This window comes from Notamacropus eugenii, chromosome 1, assembly GCF_028372415.1.
Source record: "Notamacropus eugenii isolate mMacEug1 chromosome 1, mMacEug1.pri_v2, whole genome shotgun sequence".
In the NCBI taxonomy this organism is placed as follows: Eukaryota; Metazoa; Chordata; class Mammalia; order Diprotodontia; family Macropodidae; genus Notamacropus; species Notamacropus eugenii.
In genome coordinates, this window is record NC_092872.1 from 212,588,357 (window position 1) to 212,611,631 (window position 23,275).

Genomic DNA, 23,275 nt, shown 5'->3' on the forward strand with positions numbered 1-23,275 from the left:
TATATTTTCCTCCATCCTATCCTGCCCTCCCATTTATTCTATTCTCTCTTTTGACCTTATCCCTCCCCCAAAGTGTTTACTTCTGATTGCCCCCTCCTCCCATTTGCCCTCCCTTCCATCATCCCCCTCCACTTATCTCCCCTACTTTCCTGTAGCGTAAGATAGATTTTCATACCAAATTGAGTGTGCATGTTATTCCTTCCTTAAGCCAAATGTGATGAGAGTAAGCTTTACTTTTTCTCTCTCACCTCCCCACTTTTCCCCTCCATTGAAAAAGCTTTTCCTTGCCTCTTTTATGAGAGATAATTTGCCCCATTCCATTTTTCCCTTTCTCCTCCCAATATATTCCTCTCTCACCCCTTAATTTTATTTTTTTAGATATCATCCCTTCTTATTCAATTCACTCTGTGCTCTCTCTCTCTCTCTCTCTCTCTCTCTCTCTCTCTCTCTCTCTCCCTATATATATATATATATATATATATATATATATATTTATGTGTGTGTGTGTGTGTGTGTGTGTGTGTGTGTGTGTGTAATCCCTCCAACTACCCAAATACTGAGAAAAGTTTCAAGAGTTACATATATTATCTTTCCATGTAGGAATGTAAACACTTCAACTTTAGTAAGTCCCTTATGATTTCTCTTTCCTGTTTACCTTCTCATGCTTTTCTTGATTCTTGTGTTTGAAAGTCAGATTTTCTATTCAGCTCTGGTCTTTTCATCAAGAATGCTTGAAAGTCCTCTATTTTATTGAATGACCATTTTTTCTCTTGAAGTATGATACTCAGTTTTTCTGAGTAGGTGATTCTTGGTTTTAATCCTAGTTCCTTTGAATTCTGGAATATCATATCCCATGCCCTTCGATCCCTTAATGTAGAAGCTGCTAGATCTTGTGTTATCCTGATTGTATTTCCACAATACTTGAATCGTTTCTTTTTGGCTGCTTGCAATATTTCTACTTGCCCTGGGAACTCTGGAATTTGGCCACAATAGTCCTAGGAGTTTCTCTTTTTGGATCTCTTTCGGGAATTGTTGGTGGATTCTTTCAATATTTATTTTGCCTTCTTGTTCTAGAATATCAGGGCAGTTTTCCTTGATAATTACATGAAAGATGATATCTAGGCTCTTTTTTTGATCATGGCTTTCAGGTAGTCCCATAGTTTTTAAATTGTCTCCCCTGGATCTATTTTGTTGTTTTTCCAGTGAGATATTTCACATTATCTTCCATTTTTTTATTCTTTTGGTTTTGTTTTGTAATTTCGTGGTTTCTCATAAAGTCATTAGCTTCCGTATGCTCCATTCTAATTTTTAAAGAAATTTTCTTCAGTGAGCTTTTGAACCTCCTTTTCCATTTGACTAGTTCTGCTTTTTAAAACTTTCTTCTCATCCTCCTTTAAAACATTAAAACATTGGCTTTTTGAACCTCTTTTGCCAATTGAGTGAGCCTATTTTTAAAGGTGTTACTTTCTTCAGCATTTTTTGGGTCTCCTTTAGCAAGCTGTTGACTCACTTTTCATAATTTTCTTGCATCACTCTCATTTCTCTTCCCAATTTTTCTTCCACCTCTCTTACTTGATTTTCAAAATCCTTTTTGAGCTCTTCCATGGCCTGAGACTATTATGTATTTATTTTGGAAGTTTTGGATGCAGAAGCCTTGACTTAGATGTCTTCCCCTGATGGTAAGCATTGTTCTTCCTCATCTGAAAGGATGGAAGAAAATGCCTGTTCACCAAGGAAGTAACCTGCTATTGTCTTATTTTTTTCCCTTTTTCAGGCATTTTCCCAGCCAGCTACTTGACTTTTTAATCCTTTGTCAAGAACAGGGAATACTCTGGGGGCCTGTAAGTTCTCAGGTCCTCCAAGGTGGCACAATCAAGGGAGAGGAGTTTACTTCCCTTCTGGCCTGCTCTCTGGTCTGAGAGCTACCAGAGCATTTCTGCCCAGAATATGCAAGTAGAATTCCCTTTCCAGAGCCTCCACCAGCTCCACCATGCCAATCAGCACTCTTTCTCACCCCTGGGCCGCCACTCAGGACTGAGACCTAGATCAGTGGCTCAATTCCCCCAGGGACTTTAGGCCAAGGGCTCCAAAAATGGATGCTGCTGCTACTACTGCCACCTGAGGCTGGGGCTGAGGGAGGATCCTGCTCCCTTCTCAACCAGGTGAAAAAGTATTTCACTGACCTTGGAAACTGTCTTTGGCATTTGTGGGTTGAGGGATCTGAGAACTGCAGCTGCTGCTGGGGATCCCGCCTCCATGGCCTATTCCAGTTCTGTTCCTGCTGGTGCTGTGGCCAAGGCTGGTCTGGGCTCCGTGGGCTGTGCTCCACTCTGTGCCTGTGAGATAGACCTTTCCTGTCAGCCTTCCAGGCTACCTTGGGCTGGAAATCTCTTTCACTCTGTTATTTTGTGGTTTTTGCTGCTCTAGAATTTGTTTAGTCATTTTTTACAGGTATTTTATGGGCTGTGAAGGAAGAGCTAGAGTATGTGTGTCTTTCTACTCTGCCATCTTGGCTGCACTCTATCAGTAGTTTGTTATTCAATTATATTCATAGTTTTCCTAATATTGAACCATCCCTGGATTCGTTGTGTAAATCCCACATGGTCATAAAGTATCCTTGTGATATAATGCTGTAATTGTCTTGCTAGTATTTTGTTCAAACTTTTTGAATAGATGTTCATTAGGGAAACTGGTCTGTATAATTTTCTTTCTGTGTTTTAGCTCTTCCTGGTTTAGGTTTTAGCACCATATTTGTGTCATGAAAGGAGTTTGGTAAGACTCCACCTATTTTCCCAAATAGTTTATATAATATTGGAATTAATTGTTCTTCAAATATTTGGTAGAATTCACTCATGAACCCATCTGGCCCTAGGGATTTCTTCCTAGAGAGTTCATTAATGGCTTGTTAAATTTCTTTTCCTAAGATGGGGCTATTTCAGCATTCTATTTCCTGATCTGTTTAGTCTAGGTAATTTATATTTTCATAAATATTCATCAGTTTCACTCCGATTATCAAACTTATTGGCATATAATTGGGCAAAATATTTTCTAATGATTGCTTTAATTTCTTCTTCATTGGTGGTGATTTCACTCTTTTCATTTTTGATACTGGATATTTAGTTTTCTTCTTTTTTAAAAAAATTAAATTAACCAGTGGCTTATCTCTCTTATTAGTTTTTCCATAAAACCATCTCCTAGATTTATTTATTAGTTCAATGTTTTGTTTTGTTTTGTTTACTTGCAGTTTTATTAATCTTACCTTTGATTTTCAAGATTTCCAATTTGGCTCTCAACTGTGGATTTTTAATTTGTTCTTTTTCTAGTTGCATGCCCAATTCATTGATCTGTTCTTTTTCTGTTTTCTTGATGTAAGAATTTAGAGAAATAAAATTTCCCCTAAGGACTGCTTTGACTTCATCCTATAAATTTTGACATGTTGTCTTGTTGTCGTTTTCTCTAATGAAATTATTGAATGTTTCTTTGATTTGTTCTTTGGCCTACTTATTCTTTAGGATTAGATTATTTAGTTTCCAATTAATTTTTAACCTATATTTCCACTGTCCTTTGTTGAATGTAATTTTTTGCATTATAACCTGAAAAGAATACATTTAATATTTCTGCCTTTTTGTATTTGATTTTATGGTATTTTTATGCCCTATTACATGGTCACTTTTTGTGTAAGTGCTATATGCTGCTGAGAAAAATGGATATTTCTTTCTGTTCCCATTCAGTTTTCTCCAAAGTTCTGTCCTATCTAACTTTTCTTATAATCTGTTTACCTCCTTAGTTTCTTGTTTATTTTTTGTTTGGATTTATCACATTCTCAGAGGGGACAGTTGAAGTCCCTCACAAGTATATTTTTGCTATTTCTTCCTATAACTCATTTAACTTCTCCTTTAAGAATTTGTATGCTGTACCACTTGGTGTTGTGTGTGTGTGTGTGTGTGTGTGTGTGTGTGTGTGTGTACACACACATATATATTTAGCGTTGATATTGCTTCATTGTCTATGGTACCTTTTAGCAAGATGTAGTTTCCTTGTCTTTTTTAATTAAGTCTTTTTTGCTTTCACTTTTTTCTGAGATCAGGATTGCTACCCCTGCTTTTTTTCACTTCAGCTGAAGCATGTTGCTTCATATTGCTCCAGCCACTTACCTTTTACTCTGTGTATGTATGTGTGTGTCTGCTTCAAGTGTGTTTCTTTTAAACAACATATAGGATTCTGAGTTTTAATCCACTCTGCTATTTGCTTCTGTTTTATGGGGGAGTTCATTCACATTCACTGTTTATGATTACTGTGTATTTCCCTCCATCCTATTCTTCCTCTTGTTTGTCCCTCTCTATCTCCTTTCACTCTTTCCCTCTTCACCAGTGTTTTGCTTCTGTCTACCATCTCCCCTGATCTGCCCTCCTTTCTGTCAATCTCCACCCTCAACCCCATTGCTCGATCTTATTTGCTCCTACTTCCCTGCCAGTTAAGGCAGATTTCTATATTCACTTGAGTGTTTATATTATTCCCTAATTGAGCCATACTGATGAGAGTAAGGTTCAAGCAATGATTAATTGCCCACCCTCCCATCTTCCCCTCTATTGTAATAGGTCTTTAACATCTAATTTTATTAATCTCTCCTTTGATTTTTAAGATTTCTATTTTGATATTTAATTAGGGATTGTTAGTTTGTTGTTTTTCTGGATTTTTTAGTAGCATGTCCAATTTGTTGATCTGTTCTTTTTCTCTTTTATTGATGTAAAAATTAAGAGATACAAATTTTTCCCCTAAGTATTGCATCTCACAGATTTTAGTATGTTGTTTCATTGTTGTCATTATCTTTAATGTAATTATTGATTGTTTTTATGATTTGTTCTTTGACCATTCTTTAGGATTAGATTATTTGATTTCTAAGTAATATATTAACATATATACTTATTTTCTACTCTTTTGCATTTGTTTGTGGTTTTAATGCCCTAATACATGGTCAGTTTGTTGTGAAGATGTCATGCAAGAAGAGAAATAGGTATACTCCTTTCTATTACCATTTAGCATTCTTCAGAGGTCTACCCTAGCTAACTTCTAAAATTCTATTCACCTCTTTCACTTCTTTCTTGTTTGTTTTACAGTTATGTACCTTTTTTTTTTTTAACTATTTGGCCAATTATGATTCTTAAGGAGTTATTTTCTTAAGTATTTTCATACCACTTTTATGGCTCTGCCTTCCTTAGGTCAGTCCTTCTATTGACTTCTACCAATTTTCTTCATAATTTTCTTGCATTGCTCTCATTTCTCTTCCCAATTTTTCCTCTGCCACTCTTATTTGATTTCTAAAATAAATTTTTTTCTGTTTTTAAAAATCTGTCTATTTTAGCTCTTCCAGGAATTTTGGACATGTATCCAATCTGCATTTTTTTCTTTGAAGCTTTGCTTATAGATATTTTCAAGTCATGGTCTTCTTATAAATTTGTGTCTTGACCTTCCATGTCACCATAGTAGCATTTTATGGTCAGAATCTTTTTTAAGTTTTTTTTGTTCATTTTTTCCAGCCTATTTCTTGACTTTGGACTTAGTGTTAGATTTGGGTTCTGCTCACCTCTGGAGGTGGGGGATTGTCTGTCCTGACCTTCTGTCTTTTATAGCCTTCTGCTGCTTTCACAGTTCCCTAGGGGCCTCTAAATTTAGGTGGTTCCAATGTGGTATGATTTAGGGAGAGGTCTGTTCACTGCCTTGCTTGTCTGCACTCTTGTCGTTATTCAGGAAGGGTCCCTACTCCCTTGTGATTGCTACTGCTTCTCCCTGCCCTGGGACTCTGACCTGCAACTGGTTAATGGGCTACAGATCTGCCAAATAGCATCCAGTTCTAATACGGGGTCCCCTGGAATCTTTTCCTAAATGCATATTCCCCTAGTTTCCAGGCTGCTCCCAGGTGTCCCTCTACCACAGCCCACAGCAAGTGCCACCTTCTGCTACACTATGCTCCAGTCAGCCCTTCTTCAGTATCCATATACCTATTTTTCTGTCTTCCTAATCTGCCCTCTGTTGGAAAAATAACTCACTGTAACTTTTTGTTGGCTTTTCCACTCAGAATTCAGTTTGGCTCATTTTTAAAGTTATTGTGGAGGGGGTATATTAGAAGAGCTCAGCTAAAATGCTGGCTTTCTTTTCCCATCTTGGTTCCACCTCTATCTTTTAGTCATATTTTTAGCCTCATTTCTCTTTTCAGGATTTTGTTCTCAGGCCAGTTCTTTCTGGTAATCTTGGAGAGATCAATCAGATAAGACTTGTTTGGTTCAGTCCCCGTTGTAATATGGATAACACTGCCTCTGTATTTGCCGCTACTCATTTAGAGAGGGTGAATAGATATTATAGTCCTCTGTCCTAATTCCTGGCTTCTGTCTCAGTCATCTGGTGGTCCTCTAAGGTTCAGGACTCAGTCTCTATCTCCTTTTCTTTGCTCAATACTCAAGTGAGAGTTGGTTCAGTCCTCCAGCGCAGCTTTAACTAACCAGCTGTAGAGGTTGGATATCCCATTGCTCCCAGTCTGCCTACACAGCTCTCTGAACACTGATATCCAAGTGCTGAGTTGTTTTGTCTTCTCTGAAAAGTGCACTTCTGGGCTCTCTTCCTATACCAAGACCTACTTCGGGATAGTTTTGTCTCCTGCTGTTATTATGACAGGCCAGGACTGGGATCTGGCTTCAAGCATCTGATTACTGGAACTGGGACAAGTTTGTTATGACCCTGTTTGAATTTTTGTCTGTTTCAGGGCCATGTAGAAGTTTGAGCCAGCTCCCCTCTTTTCCTGGATCAGAAGCTAGAGGAGGTAGCTTTTGTATTTCATACTGTTTTCCTCAGTATGACCCTTTCCCTGCCTTATCGTCTTTCAGTTTTTTTTGTTTGTTTGTTTGTTTTTACCTGAGATGGCTCTGCCTTCCTTAGGTCAGTCCTTCTACTAACTTCTACCAGCTTCTGGTAGGGGCAGCTAGGTGGTGCAGTGGATACAGTACCAGTGCAGGAGTCAGGAGGACCTGAGTTCAAATCTCACCTCAGACACTTGACACTGACTAGCTGTGTGACTTTGGACAAGTCACTTAAACCCAACTGCCCCATCCTGGATCATCTCCAGTCATCCTGATGAATATCTGGTCACTGGATTCAGATGACTCTGGAGGAGAAGTGAGGCTGGTGACCTGCACAACCCTCTCTTACTCAAGAAAACAAAGTCAAGTGCAAGTCATGTCATCATTTCTGTGATGGCATGGTCTTCTTCAGCAGTGAAGGATGAACATACACCAACTTCTGGTTGTCCTTTGGTGTGAATCTAGATCAGATGGAGAAGCTTACTTATATTGGTTTTCTACCTCATTGGTCTTTCTGCGGCCATTTTCAACATTCCTTAGATTTCATGTGGGAGAGTTTGACTTCTCTATACTTCTCTATAATGCTATCTTAACCAGAACTTAAATTCTTTCTTAACTTGGATATCTTTTAGCAGCTTGCCAAGTACCCATAGGTAATTGCCTTGTGAATTTCATTCCAATACAATGCATAAAAGGATCTTCAACACAAACTACCTACATACTTGCCCAGTAAAAATATACCTATGAATTCTTACCTAATTTAAAAAGTTTAATTTGGTATTAAAAAATCTAAGTATCATTGTAGACTTAAGGATTCATGGAGGTCACGAAATTTGAACTAGGCAATGAACACATTTGAATATTGCTTTTCAGTGTCCATAACACAGGGACCAGGCCTATGTAACTATCCTTGTGTTCAACATTACATGCAATTAGATATTTAATAATATTTTCCACTGCTGATTGATTATATTGATTTTTGTGTTAGAGTTGGCAACAAGAGAAAACCATAATATAATCGAAGCCCTGCGAGGCAAAGTAAGAGAAAAACTGAAAAATGCAAAGGTAATTTATTTTTATATTTTAGCTTCTTAAATGAGACACAAAACAGTTGTTTTTTTTTTTTTTTTGAGATCCCAAGTCCTTTAGTACTAGTGAAGTCCAGACCCTTCTCCTGCCTTTTCCCTTTTACTAACAATAGGGCCCTGCCCCAAGCTCCACTTAATGACTAGCTTACAGTGATTATCACTAGTAACAATTTCTGTTGATTTAGTCATTTTTTCTTTTGTCCATTAAAAGGGCCATTCTCTGACAACTTCTTAAACAGGCCTATTCACTCAATGGGCTTTACCTCTCTCTAAGTGAGTACCTGAAAAGGCCAAGGTTTCCCATTGCATCCTGGGCCATCTCCAGTCATCCTGATGAATATCTGGTCACTGGACCCAGATGCCTCAGGAGGAGAAGGTGAGGCTGGTGACCTTGCACAGCCCTCCCTCACTCAAAACATGGTCAAGTGCAAGTCATGTCATCATTTATGTGACGTCATGGTCTTCTTTGAAAACGAAGGATGAACACAGATTATATTGTAAATTCCTCAAGAAGGTCTGTGTCCCTTCTATTGTACTAACACTTAGCACAGTTCTTTGAATATATAAATTCAATTCAGTGAGTATTCCTTAGGCATCCAGTTTGTATCAAGGACTGTATTAGGCATTAGAGATACAAAGAAAAAATAAAGAGTCTTTGCCCCTAAGGATCCTACATTCTTTTCAACTAAGAAATACACTATGTAGGTGAATAAGTAAGTGAAAAGATAGTTTGAGGATGTAGAGAGCAACAGCAACGGGGAAATAAGGGAAAGTTTCATTGAGGAGATGGCAGGAGAGATAAGCCTTGAAGGGAAGTAGGAATTTTGTTAGGTAGAAATGAAGAAAGAATTAATTCTAGAAATGGGAGATGGTTTTTGTGAATATAAAAAGGAAAATTGGATTCAGGAATTACTAGAAGCAATGGGGAACCCCTCGAGGTTTTGAAGCAGGACAGAGGCATGGTCAGATAAAGGTTATTTTAGCAGCTGTATGGAGGATGGATTTGAGAATGAGGAGACTGGAAACCAGGAGACCAGCTAGCAGGCAATTTCAGTAGTGTAGGCTAGAAGTGATATAGACATGAACTGGGATGGTGTCCACATAGAGATAAATGATGAGATGGATGTAAAAATGTTGTGAAGGTGGTCAACAATACTTGGAAATTGACTGGGTAGTCAGAGACTACTGAGGAGAGGGCAGAGTCAGAATGACTCCAAGATTACAAATCTGAGTTACTAGACAGATGATGGTACCCTTAACAGAAAAAGGGCAACTTTAAGGAAGGGACAGATTTAGGGGAGAGAAATAATGAATTCTATTTTGAACATGCTGAATTTGAAATGTTAAGAAGACCACTAGGTAGAAATAACCAACAATAATACCTAAATATTTCAATAGTGCTGCTAGTTCAATGTGCAAGCATTGTGCTAAACACTTTACAGCTGTTATCTAATTTGATCCTTATAATGACTTTGTGAGGTAGGTAGGTGCTTTATTATCCCCATTTTACAGTTGAGGAAACAGAGGCAGACAGAGATTAAGTGACTTGCCAGGGTCATCCAGGTAATAAGTGTCTGGAAAGATTTGAATTTAATTTTTCCTGACTCCAGGCTCAGTGCTATATCCATTGCCACAGTACTTCAAGGACCAAATAATACCATGGAGATATCTATAGATATAGATACACACACACACACACACATATACACACATGTATATATCATTTTAATTCCAAAGAAATCAAAGTGCTTTCACATGTATTATGTAATTTCAATGGAAATGTGATGGGAAAGAACAGAGAAATCCAGTGAACTTAAGTGATGTGTACACAGGCACAAATCTTAGGGGGAGAATATTAAGCTGTGTTAAAATACTATATCAAATCTTTCATTTTTACATTTTTTGTAGGAAAAGTTAACACCAATCTATTATATGAAGATTAATATCTTAATATCATTTATGTTATCTTTCAGATTGTTCAAGTTGAAAAGTCTTCAACAAAGGAGCCTGTTGATATTAAGATACAGCAGGTGACTAAGGTAAAATTTTTTTATAAATGTAAACAACTAAGTTGTTAACATAAAATATACTATATTGGCTATATGAACTATCTGTCATTCTTTGATACTTGGTGAACAAGATTTTGCTTGAAATTAAATAATTGATGTGTTTCCAGAATATTACTAAACAGTAATATGTTCATTTTGATGGTTTTATGTGAAAAGAGTGACAAATGATTTTTAAATATTTAAATTACACTTAAGAGATTCATGATGGCATTGATATTAGAACTACTGCCAAGGTTACAGGTTGCAGCCTATCCATGCTTTCTCATCATGTGTGATCCTTGTCCATGTTCTCCTGTAAATCTTTCATAAGAAGGTCATCCACTGAACTAAAGAGCTGGAGGATAAACAGGGCGCCTGATGAGTTCTCCTCACTTTTGCTACATAATTGGTCTACTTCCTTTTCTGATTATAAATGTCTATATTCTTTCTGCCATTTGTCCTGTAGGTTCTTTGCTAGTGCACTATAACCTATTCATATTGTTTAGATGATCCTCAACTTCTCCAAAGACCTACCTCAAACTCTCTAAGGAATCCCTCTGATTTAATCTCTGAGTTGGATATGCTCTATCACTCTGGTGAGCACAGACTTCCTTGTTTGATGCCTCATTTGATGTTAATAATTAGAGGATCATGGAACAAAACTATTGCTACTGTTAAATCTTTCACTAGCTTCCTTGTTAGAAGGGAACTTTTAAAGTAGTGTTCTGCTCTGCTGAATCAAATGTGTTTTTATAGTCAACAAACATGTGGCAACTTGCTTTCATTATGCCTTTTAGTCAGCTTTGTCACTATAAAGATAAGGTATGTAAATACTTGCCTGCTCTCTTCATCAGTCTTCATCAAGGATGCTCTTGGTATATGTGTCAATTACTCTGATAAAAATTTGTGGAGATAGGAAAGTAGACATATGGATCTAGTGTCATTGATATTCTCTCAATCTCCTTTCTGTGAGGGTAATTATAAGGTCCAATATATATTTTTTGAGACTTTAGTTCCCTTACCTCTTCCTGATACCTTGAAAACCAGTCCAACAGTGCCTTTAGCATTTTGCTTTTCTATCATTGACACCATCTGTGTGTACTTGGTCTAGTTTAGCATTCTTTCTATCTTTGTTTTGTTTGGTGCCATATCTACATTCTCATATCATGCATGTCTGGGACTATGATATTAAGAATCCAAATGTGATGGCTCAGTAAAAAGACTGTGTTTAAAAAAATCTTCATACAGCTTTCCTTTTTCTCATGCTTGTTGTTTTCTTTCCAGTTTCATTTTAAATGGCTGTCAGGATGACTTTGTTTAGTTAGATCTCTCACTAAACTTTCTTTAAACATGTTTACTCCTCTACTCCTTCTTGCTCTTTTATGTATAAAGGTGAAGATAACCCTAGACAATTATCCCACCTGACTTTAAGTGACAAGATGTTACACTCTGATATCTCAACCAGATAGTGACAAGAAGCCTGGCTGAAAGATTTGATCATATCTTATATGTCTTCTGTAAAACAGAAGATCAGTCCATACCCTGGATATTAGAATATTTGTTTGGGGAGAGAAGAGAGAGCAAAATCCCTGAGAAGGAATCCTTTGTTGAAGAGTGGGAGATGGGAGGGAGGGGGGGAGAATGTGGAATGGAAGGGAGAGTAGAGTACCTTAGTCTCAACCCTATAAGTTTTCAAGGGTCAAGAGGATTTGGACTTTCTATCTTCCCAAGAATACACTAGCAACTTTCCTGAAAAGGTTGATTGTAGCATCTGCCTCAGGAGCCAAGGGTAGACTGGACATAGATTCAAAGCTCTACAAAAATCCCAATAGAAAAATCCCAGAAATCCATGCCTGAAGAGAGCATCTTGAGAACTACAGTAAAGGTCTTTTAAGACCTTTGAGTTACCAACCCCTTTGGCACATGTGCTTTCTAAGCTTGAGGCTAAAAATATCTGTTAGTAACCACAACCTTAAGTTTATAGAATCTTTATCTTCAGAGATGTTCAAAAAGGAAATAAACTAAAGGCTATATCACAAGTCACTAGTACCTGAAGGTAGAAGAAACCCTCTTAGTTTTCATTAAGCAGGATATTCAAAGACCTACCTCAAATTGTGAATAGATTGATTACAGTCTCACTTGGGGTCTGACTTACAAATACTCCACTAATTGGAAGAGGCAAAGGAAGGGAATACAAGACATAGGTCAGGGGAATCAGGCCTAAGTTGACATTGGCTAAATGTGCCTGGTATTTTGTTAAAGGGGCTTCCTTGAATTATGGGCTACCTGGACAGTTGCTTGGTGGACATCTCATTAGGTCAGCAGGTAGGAAGAAATGGAAGAATTACCCCTATATCAGCCCTTTCATGGGCCATCAGCCAACATAAAACCGAGGATAACTTGTTCTTGCTTATCAATATTCCATCACCCTGGAGTTGAGGGCTCTCTGCCCCAGCCCTGGTAGACTCCTATGTTTGATGCAGAATGCAGGGCCTAAGATTGAAAGGGATAGTTCAGCAATGAAGCATCAAGAAGAGCCACGAGGAATGCAGGAAAATACTGATGACTTGCACCAATTAAACAAAAATACGGGCATCCACCTCCACAGAGTCCTTCTCCAATGCCTCATTATGATGTGGGGTTGACTTTTCAAGGCTTTTTGAGACCTGTGCCCAGAAAGACAAGTCAGTCATTCAGTTAGTAAACATTTACTATGTAGCAGGCCTTGCGCTAAGCCCTAGTTACACAAAGAAAGGGAGAGCACAGACTCTGCTAAGTTCTATCACTTGGTAAAGGCTTTGAATACAATGTCAACTTTCTGAGTTCCACTCTAGCTAAGTATAGTGAAAATTATCGCCAGCAGGCTGGCCACTTGTTGATGAATTCTTTGTCTATGACACCTCTTAGCAGTATTACTTCCTAAAAGAGTGAGAATCAGTGGAGGAAAAAAAAGAAAGAAATCTTACTGTGACAGTCAAGAAAGTAAAGTCATCCCTATAGCATTTAAGGAAGAAACTAGAAAAAGGACAACAAAGAAGAGGGACAAAGGGAACGTATTTGGAAAGATTTTTAAAACAAACTTTTGACCATCAGTGACGATGTAGTCACAACATTTGAACCATAATGTCATAGTCCTCAGAGAAGAAGAAATGCCAATAAAGAGAGTCAAGATATGGGAAGCAGTAGGTCTCTGCTGGAGGTGACACTGTTTGGTGGGCTTTGGGATTGATTTCAAAAGAAAGAGGGATGGATACCAGAAACTCAGAAATTTTGAAAAAGAGACAGTGAATACTAATAACTGCTTACCCTTAGTCCTATTGTCTCACTGCTACAAAATTTTTATGAGGATAATTTATACATGTATTAAGGACATGAGAAGAAAACAGGCAGGCTTTTACAAATGATATGTTATGACAACTCGTATTTATAGTCACATGATTTACATGAAGAAAACAGGCAGGATTTTGCAAATGATATTCTATAACAACTCACATATTTATAGTCACGATTTACTGAAGGATAAAAAATATAGGGTACTGTGCTAGGCACCAAGGATACAAAAATAAAAGCAAAAATTCCCTGCTCTCACGGAGTTTAAACTATTGTGGAGACAAAAAAATACACATATAAGCATGTACTAAATAAATATACTCAAAAAATGCCATGTAGTTCATGGACAGAGGGCACTGGTATTTGGTAGAATCAGAAAAAAGTTTCACGTAGAAGATAATGCTTGAGCAATCTTGAAGAAAGCTAGGCAATTTTCTAAGTTAGAGGTGAGATAGGGGATGCATTCTAGACAGAAGCAGTCCACGGAGAAGCATGAGCAGCGTGCATGAGAAACAATAAGCTTGACTAGACCATAGAATATGGGAGAGAGAGTAATGTAGAACTGCAGTGTCAGTTGTGGTCAGGTTGTGAAGGGCTTTAAAAATCCAACAGAGAACTTTCTCTTTTATAACAGAGGCAATAGAAGTTTCTGGAGTTTTAAGTAGGTACTAACATGGAAAGACCTGTGCTTAGGAACAATCACTTTGCAAGCTATATGGAGAATGGATTAGAATGCAAAGAGAGTTGAGGCAGCAGACCAATGCACTATTCCTTGTAGCATAGTGCTATATCACTATATATAGTGATATATAGTAGCAAAGATTTAAAAAGAAGTAAAACAGGAGAATAAAACCAGTCCATACATCAGTTGTATCTGACAGTACATGCACTGCTTTGCACCCACAGTACTTCATCTCTGCAAAGAGGGGAAGCTGGTGTATTTTCTCAGTTCTTATCCAGGGCCAAGCTTGGTCATTAAAATTACATATTAGTTCTATGTCATAAAGTGGAAGGTCATCTCAGAGGGAAAAAATTAGGAAGGTCCTCCTGTAGAATATGGGATTTAAGCTGAATTCTGAGAGAAGACAGGAGGCTGAAGTAGGGAGGGAGAGCACTCCAGGTATTCACAGCCAGTGAAAAAGTATGGAAGTGAAAAAAGGAATGTCATGTGAGAGGAGTAATGAAAAAAGTGAGTATAACTGCATCCTGAGTACGCAGATGGTAGGAAAGTTCAGGAAGACTAACCATGTAGGCAAGTGTCAGGTTGTGAAAGACTTCAAATGTGACCTTCACATAGAGGCTCATATTTTTGATCCTGGAGGTTGTAGGGAACTACTGGAGATTGAGTAGGGTTGACATAGTCAGATTGGCACTTCAGGAAACTTTGGCAGCTGAGTGAAAAAGGAGTGGAGCAGGGAGAGACCTGAGATAGGGAGAACAATTAGAAGTTACTGAAGTTATCCAGGTGCTTAGAAGTTACTGAAGTTATCCAGGTGCCAGGTGATAAGGGCCTGTACCTTAGCAGGTAGCAGCTGTGCAAATGGAAAGAACCTCTCTGTGAGAGAGGTTTCAAGGATAGAAGTGACTAGACTTGAGAACTAATTGGATATGTAGGGTGAATGTGAGTAAAGAATCAAGGGTGAAGTTGTAACGATGATGATGATGATAACATATAGTGCTTACTGTGTGCCAAGCACTTCATATGATCTCATTTGATCCTCACAACAACCATGGGAGGCAGATGCTGTTATTATCCTCATTTCACAGATGAGAAAACTGAGGCAACACAGTAAGTATCTGAGACTGGGTTTAAACTCAGATCTTCTTGACTACAGGCCCAGCACCCTATCCACTGTGCCACTTAGTTGCAAGCTTGGGTGGTTGGGAGGATGGTAGTACCATCAACAGTAATGTAGAAAGTTGGGAAGAAGAAAGGGTTTGCGGGGAAAGATGAGTTCTGTTGTGAACATGAGGTATTTGAGATGTCTGTGGAGTATGCAGATGAAAAGAAACGGTAATGTGAGACTGGAACTAGGAAAGAGAATTAAGGCTAATTTTATAGATTTAGGAATCAACTTCATAGAGGAGATATTTGAACTCATGGGAATTTGAACTCATGGGATCACCAGGTGATGGAGTATAATAGAATATAGAGAGAATAGAGAAGAGGGCCCAGGACAAAACCTTGGAGGACATCTGTAGTTGGTGAATGTGGCTTAAATGAAGATCCAGCAAAGGAGAAGGTCTTTTGAGGTCAGACAGGTGGAAGGAGAACCAGGAGAGAGCAGGGTCAGGAAAACCTAAATAGGAGAGAGTATCTAGTTAGCAAGGTTTACAGCCCTGGTGTCATCCTCAACTCTTTACCCTCATTCATCCCCCTTATTCAAGTAAAATGTTTTTGGCATTTTGGCAAAATTTGGCCAAATTCATGCCGAATCTTATCATTTCTATCAATAGTTCTTAGACAGGCTCTCTTCTTTCCATTTACACAGGTACCAGGTGGATAACACAGTAGTTAGAGCACCAGGTCTGGGGTTAGGAAGAGCTGAGTTCAAACCTGGTTTTAGACACTTACTAGCTGGATCAAGTCACTTAACCTCTGTTTGCCTCAGTTTCTGAAAAATGAAGATAATTACCTACCTTCCACAGTTATTGTAAAGATCAAATCAAATTATAGTAAAGCCCTTAGCATAGTACCTGGCACATAGTAAGCACTATATAAATATTGCCTATTATCACTATTATTATGATTATTACCACTCTAGCTCATATCCTTATCACCTCTCCTCTTTACAACAACTTCCTAGTAGGTTTTCCAGATTTGTCTCTTCCCCACTCCAATCCATCTTCTCAGCTCCCAAAATGATTTTTTCTAAAGTAAATGTCTGACACTAGTGGTTCCCTGTTACCTCTAATGTCAAATATAAATTCCTCTGTCATTTTAAGCTCTTCACAACTAGCCCCATCCTCCCTTTCCATCCTTGTTACACATTACCCTCCTCCATATACTCTACATTCAAACCATACTAGTCTTTTTTTTTTATTTAAATACAAAATTTATTTATTTGTGCTTTGCAAACTTGAAAAGTATGACACAGATTTCAGTTATTATTAGTGTATGGTGTTCCCAGAATTAAGTATTATATTGCAGGTGTGGTCAGATTAGCACAGAATATAGTAAATTATTATCTCCACTGAATTAACAACCTCTTTTTATTTTTTTTTTATTTTTTATTTTTTTATTTTCACACAATTTTGGGTTACAAATTTTCTCCCCTTTTTTCCCCCTCCCCCCCCCAGACCCAAGTTTTTTAATTGCCCCTGTGACCTATCTGCTCTCTCCTCTATCCTCCCTCCCTGCCCTTGTCTCCGTCTTCTCTTTTGTCCTGTAGGGCCGGATAGCTTTCTTGACCCCTTAACCTGTATTTCTTGTTACCCAGTGGTAAGAACATTACATTTGGTCCTAACACTTTGAGTTCCAACTTCTTTAGCTCCCTCCCTCTCTACCCCTTCCCCTTGGAAGACAAGCAGTTCAATATAGGCCATATCTGTTTAGTTTTGCAAATGATTTCCATACTAGTTGTGTTGTATAGGACTAACTATATTTCCCTCCATCCTGTCCTGTCCCCCATTACTTCTATTTTCTTATGGTCCTTTCCCTCCCCATGAGTGTCGACCTCGGATTGCATTCTCCTCCCCATGCCCTCCCCTCCATCCTCCCCCCCACCCTGCTTGTGCCCCTGTCCCCCACTCTCCTGTATTATGAGATAGGTTTTCCTATCAGAATGAGTGTGCATTATATTCTTTCCTTTAGTGGAATGTGATGAGAGTAGATCTCATGTTTTTCTCTTGCCTCCCCTCTTTATCCCACCACTAATAAGTCTTTTGCTTGCCTCTTTTATGAGAGATAATTTGCCCCATATAACTTCTCCCTTTCTCCTCCCAATATTTCTCTCTCACTGCTTGATTTCATTTTTTTTTTTTAGTATATGATCCCATCCTCTTCAATTCACTCTGTGCACTCTGTATCTATGTATGTGTGCGTGTGTGCATGTGTGTGTGTGTGTGTACTCCCACCCAGTGCTCAGATACTGAAATGTTTCAAGAGTTATAAATATTGTCTTTCCATGTAGGAATGTAAACAGTTCAACTTTAGTAAGTCCCTTATGATTTCTCTTTGCTGTTCGCCTTTTCATGGTTCTCTTCATTCTTGTGTTAGAAAGTCAAATTTTCTTTCCAGCTCTGGTCTTTTCATCAGGAAAATTTGAAAGTCTTCTATTTCATTGAAAGACCATTTTTTCTCCTGAAGTATTATACTCAGTTTTGCTGGGTAGGTGATTCTTGGCTTCAGTCCTAGTTCCTTTGACTTCTGGAATATCCTATTCCATTCCCTTCTATCCCTCAATGTAGAAGGTGCCAGATCTTGTACTATCCTGATTGTATTTCCACAATACTTGAATTGTTTCTTTCTAGCTGCTTGCAATATTTTCTCTTTCACCTGGGAATTCTGGAATTTGGCCACAATGCTCCTAGGAGTTTCTCTTTTTGGATCTCTTTCATGTGGTGTTCTGCGGATTCCTTGAATATTTTGCCTTCTGGTTCTAGAATCTCAGGGCAGTTTTCCTTGATAATTTCGTGGAGGATGATGTCTAGGCTCTTCTTTTGATCATGGTTTTCAGGTAGTCCCAGAATTTTTACATTGTCTCTCCTGATTCTATTTTCCAGGTCAGTTGTTTTTCCAATAAGATATTTCACATTATCTTCCATTTTTCGAATCTGCGCGGTATGTTCTGAGATATCTGTCTTTCTCGAAAAGTCCAAAGCGTCCATCTGTACCATTCCAGATTTGAGAGATCTATTTTCTTCAGTAAGCTTTTGAATCTCCTTTTCCATTTGGTTAATTCTGCTTTTGAAAGCATTCTTCTCCTCATTGGCCCCTTGCATACTAGTCTTTTTTGCTGTTTTATACACACAACCCTCCTTTTCCTATCTCCATACTGTTGTACAGGCTGTCTCTAATTCCTGGAATATTCTTCTACCTCATCTCTATCTCTTGGAATATCTGGTTTTATTCAAAATTCAGCTCAAGTTCCTTTTTCTGCATGTGGCCTTCCTTTCCTGGTTTCTGCCAGCTTGCTAGCACCTTCCCCTTCAAGATTACCTCATGTCTACTTTATATGGGCTTTGTATGGACTGACGTGTGTGTTATGTATATGCCCCAGTCTGCCATGACAGAGATCGCCAACTAGAGGACAGGGACTGTTGCACCTTTATCTTTGTGTCCTCAGTGTCTACTGCAGTTCACAAATGTTGGCCTCCATGATCTTTTTCAGCCTTCGTGCCTTTGTTTCCAGTGCTCAGAAAGCTCTCCTCTCTTCACTGTCCTCTGGCCTGTTCAAAATCTTACCCATCCTTTAAAGTTCAGCTCAGATGACCCCTTCTTTACAAAATCTTCCCATCTCTTCCCCCTCTGCCACCTTGGATTTTTGTCCTTCTCTTTTACGTTTAAACATTGTTTTCTGCTAAAGATATTTGCATATGTGTCTGATCACCTAACTAGTCTATAAATTTCATGATAGTAGAGACATCTTATCTCATCTTTCTATCTTTCCCAGCCCAATCACATAGGAGGCACTTAAAGATTTATTGAATAAATGTTGGTGAATAAATTTGATTTAATATTGCATTCAGGTTATTTTACTTTAATCCACAGCAAGAAGTCCTACAAGATGAAGGTCTTACATTTTTTGTTATGAGTGGTGAAGAATGCTCAGATTTCCAAGCTTCGAACCAAACTATAGACCAGGTTAAGTATTTTATTTTTCCAAGAAAATTTACTTTAATATTTTAGGACAAATTGAGAAATATGATGGAAGAGAGTCAATTTTTATTATTAAGTTTTGTTCTCTTAGTTGCTCCTGGGAAGCTATTAGTAAGGGACTTTCTGGGGAGTGGAGCAAAGAAAAGTATTTTTTATCTTTTGCCTGTTATTCAGTTATTGCCAGTTGGTTTATGCAATGACAAATGACTGGATGAATCTTACTGTTGTTATCCTATTGTGTCACAATAGCTCCCTTATATATGCCCCAAACCTAGTCTAAGAAAAAACACTCTATTATCTTTTCTTCCCTCTTAGAAAATATATTTGTCATACAAACTCATCAGTGGTTAGTGTAAAGGTGGCTAGATTTAGAGTCAGAGGGCCTGGGTTCAATTTTGTCCCTGCCATATATTACTTGTGTGAATTTTCCTACTGTAGTTGTCAATTTCCTTATCTATAAAATGAGAAAGTTGGACCATATGACTTCTATAGTCCTTTTCCAGCACTTAATCTATCTTCTTGTGATTCCTTTGGTGATTCAGATGCCATAAAACTTAGACTTGAGTGTAGAACTCTCTGTTCTTAAGATCCACCTTCACAAAATCTTGGAGTTGAAAGAACCTCAGAGGTCATTTCTCTACAACATATCTAATATAGTAGAGTAAAACAACTTTCTTCAGGCAAGATTTGCTCAAAACAAAGCAAAACCAAAAGAGAACTGGCCAAGCTGGGTGATGCCACTTCTTTAGGAAAAACCTCCCAGTGCTTAGAGGATTGAAGTTATATACACAGAGAGATATATACTCATATACAATGTACAGGTATATGCATATATTACACGTACACAATTTATATATATATGTGTACCTATATGTCTATACACCCCTATGTATATGTATAATCACATATGTATATCATGTGTATGCATATAAATATACATACATGTATATTATATATAGACATCCTATCATAAAACGCAGTTACTGAGACACTAGCATGAACTTAAGGGTTACTTAAGAGTCATTTAGATTAGATTGGCTTTACCATTTGGACCACATTTTCCAATTTTGGGAGTATACAATTTTTAGAAAAAAAGGAGAAAATGAGAGTACAGAGTTGCATGCTACCTTTTCTTCAAGCAAAGGGAAAAGAATACTAGTCATTTTAAACATTAGTCAGTTTAAAAATGGAAGTAGCTAAGCTGGCTTCTACACCAGAAAGTGGTCATCTGGCCTTTGCTCAGAGACATCAAGTGAGGTGGAGCCCATTACCTTGTGACTTGTTCATTTCTACTTTTGGATAGCTTGTCATTTAGAAAGATTTTCCTCATGTTAACCTTAAAATTTTCCATTTTCAATAACCATTCATCAGTGCCAGTTCTCATTTGCATTGAGCTTTAATAGATAGATTGGAATTCAACAAGTGAAAAGTGAAAAGACATTTTGTGCTTATGGAAGGGGGTGAGCAAAGGCATAGAAACAGAAGAGCAGACAATCAGAGACAGATCAGTGAAGCTAGAGTACAGAGTTTGTGACATAGACTAATATGAAATAAGTAGAGTGACACTACATTGTGGTGGGTCTCAAATGCCAGGCAAAGGAGTTTAAGCTTGGTAAGTAACAGAAAACCTACTTTTCCTAACTATCCTTCATTTGTCAAAAGCATATAGAACTGATTTTCTTCTTGGCATTGAACAGAGATTAAAAAATGATAGTTATGAAAAACATGCTGCATTAAGTAACTTACAAAACTTTATGGATATGGATGAGGAAAAAATCATGGAAGAAGTAATTTTTCCAGATTTACTTGAAATAACGTCTTCTGAATATGAAGATGAGCAAATACGGATGGAAAAAGTGCAGGAATATATTTTTGTGCCAAGCAGTTCTCCAGGTATTTTGTTTTTCAAATAAAATATTAATATAGCCAATAAATCAAGATTGCTTTGTATGCTGTATTGAAGTCCCATGGTTAAAAATCATAACAGAAATGAAATATATGAATGTTTTAAAAGGATTTTTTGTGAAATCCTCTTACGATAATTTTTTGGGGACAAATTACATTTCCATTTTATGAATGTGATTTTACATTTGTATGTGATGTTTTGGGACCATGTGTTATTTTCTGAAGAGGTCTGCCTTTCCACTATTGCATCATTGTTCTTCCTACTTTATGAGAAAATAGCTTTGTTTTAAAGATACACTGTGGTGCCCCCTGCACCACTACACAGGAATCAAAGGATAGTTCAGTTGAGAAGGAGTGGTTAGACCAGCAGGAAGAGAGCCAGGAAAGAGCAGCATCACAACAACCTAGAAAGGAGAGTATCATGTTGAAGAGATTAATCAACAATGTCAGAGGCTGCAGAGAGATCAGGAAGGATGAGGACTGAGAAAAAGCCATTAGACTTGTCCAGTAAGAGTCATTCGTAACTTGGAAGAGAGTCGTTTTAGTTGGATTTTGAGGTGGGAAGGCAGACAACAGATAATTAACAAGAGAATGAGAGGAAAAGAAGTAGTGGTGCTTACTGTAGATGGCCTTCTCGAGGAAAGAAACAGAATAAAAGCTAATGGGTTTATTGAGTAATAAGGCAGACTGTAAGTTATATCAATTCTCCAAAAGCATGGCTAACATGAATGTGTAATTGGCTCTCATAATCTATTTAGTGGAAGAAAACCACACAAATAATCCCAAAGGAAAATTAAACTATCTGGCGTTGAAACGTTTGTCTGTATAAATAATTGACATAGATGGGTTTAATGTCTTAGAAAGTCACTGAATCCAAACTATGATTATGTACATATAGAAGCAACCGAGTATCTTGAAAGTGTGACATCAGTGGAATTAATGATTCATTGGTCATGAAGACAGGCAGTCTTGTTTCAGTTTCTGAATATACCTATTTTTCATTATTGTTAAGAATGCCTTGTTCATTTTTTCCCTGAGATCTGTACTCCAGGCTTGCTACCTTTTTTGGCTCCTGACTGAAGCTGATTACTGTTTGTCTGGTTTGGGTTTTGGACCAAACCTATTGCTTTCTTAAAAGACAACAGTTTTCAGAGTATGGTCTGGGGACATGTATGGGTCAATGAAGTAGAAAATATTTTTATAAAAATATAAAGCTATTTTAACTTCAAATATGGTGAATATCAGTAGATATCACCCAAGTAAACATAAAAGTTCTTGGAAGGGACTTGTAACAATTTTTAAGAATGTAACAGGGTCTTAATACCAAAAAATATGAGATCTGGTATAGGGAATTCTCCTTAAGGAAACTTTCTCTAACAATGAAGACTAGTACCTGCTCTCCAGTTTGTTGTCAGAGTACTGAGAGGTGAAGGGACTTGTCTAGAGTTTCATGAGTACATTTGAAAGGTGGGATTTGAATCTGAGTCTTTTTGACTCATAGACCTGCTCTTATTTCTCTATGGCACATTGCCCCTCCATGATGTATAGTTAATATGATAAGAATGAAAATTCAGTACAACTTCTCCAAGCCACACTACAATCATTATAAAATCACTCTAAAAATATAATTTATGTACGAAGAACTTATGCTTAATAAGCACCATGATCAAACAAATTAATCAGGTAGGACCACCAAATAAAGTGTTTTCTTCACATATAAAGATCCTCCCTAAATTTTTTGTCTATTCTTGCATTTATTTTTGTTTGTCTTAAGATTTTTGACTAAAATGATTGAGCTGGCAATCCTGTGCAAACAAAACCCTTGATTTAGGAAGAGCTGGAAAGTTGTCAGCTTTCCCTGTGCTATTTAGAATTCTTCTCACAGACATCCTGAACAGGTGTATATTTTCTTTCTTTATTCCTCATACTTCCTGAGTTGTTTAGGTTTAAAAGACTTCTTGCCAGATTTCAGTAGTAGGATACCTGATGGTTCATTTTCACCCTCTATATTTTATCAGTACTGATTTACTATTTTAGGTTGCCAGAAATATGCTTAACATGTCATGTATAGTAATATATAATATATTGTTTTAAGTGATCAATCGAGATAAGCTGCCAAAAAACATGATACCACGTATCTTAGAAGATGAAGGATTTTATATTAAAAAAAAACCAGAAACATATAAAAAAACTTCTAACAAAATGGAAAATCGCCTACTTATACTGGAAGAG

General features: G+C 37.5%; 1 protein-coding gene across 13 annotated transcripts in view; it reads left to right on the forward strand.

The window, feature by feature from the left end:
• The window catches only part of CC2D2B (coiled-coil and C2 domain containing 2B), a 137,604-nt gene that overhangs the window by 14,017 nt on the left and 100,312 nt on the right, over positions 1–23,275 (forward strand). For all 13 annotated transcript variants that reach the window (XM_072626244.1, XM_072626251.1, XM_072626240.1 and 10 more), the window contains 5 exons: positions 7,840–7,916; positions 9,913–9,978; positions 19,031–19,123; positions 20,836–21,031; positions 23,139–23,275. In XM_072626244.1, the coding sequence (XP_072482345.1) occupies positions 7,840–7,916; positions 9,913–9,978; positions 19,031–19,123; positions 20,836–21,031; positions 23,139–23,275 (569 nt within the window). The remainder of the gene's footprint in view (positions 1–7,839; positions 7,917–9,912; positions 9,979–19,030; positions 19,124–20,835; positions 21,032–23,138) is intronic.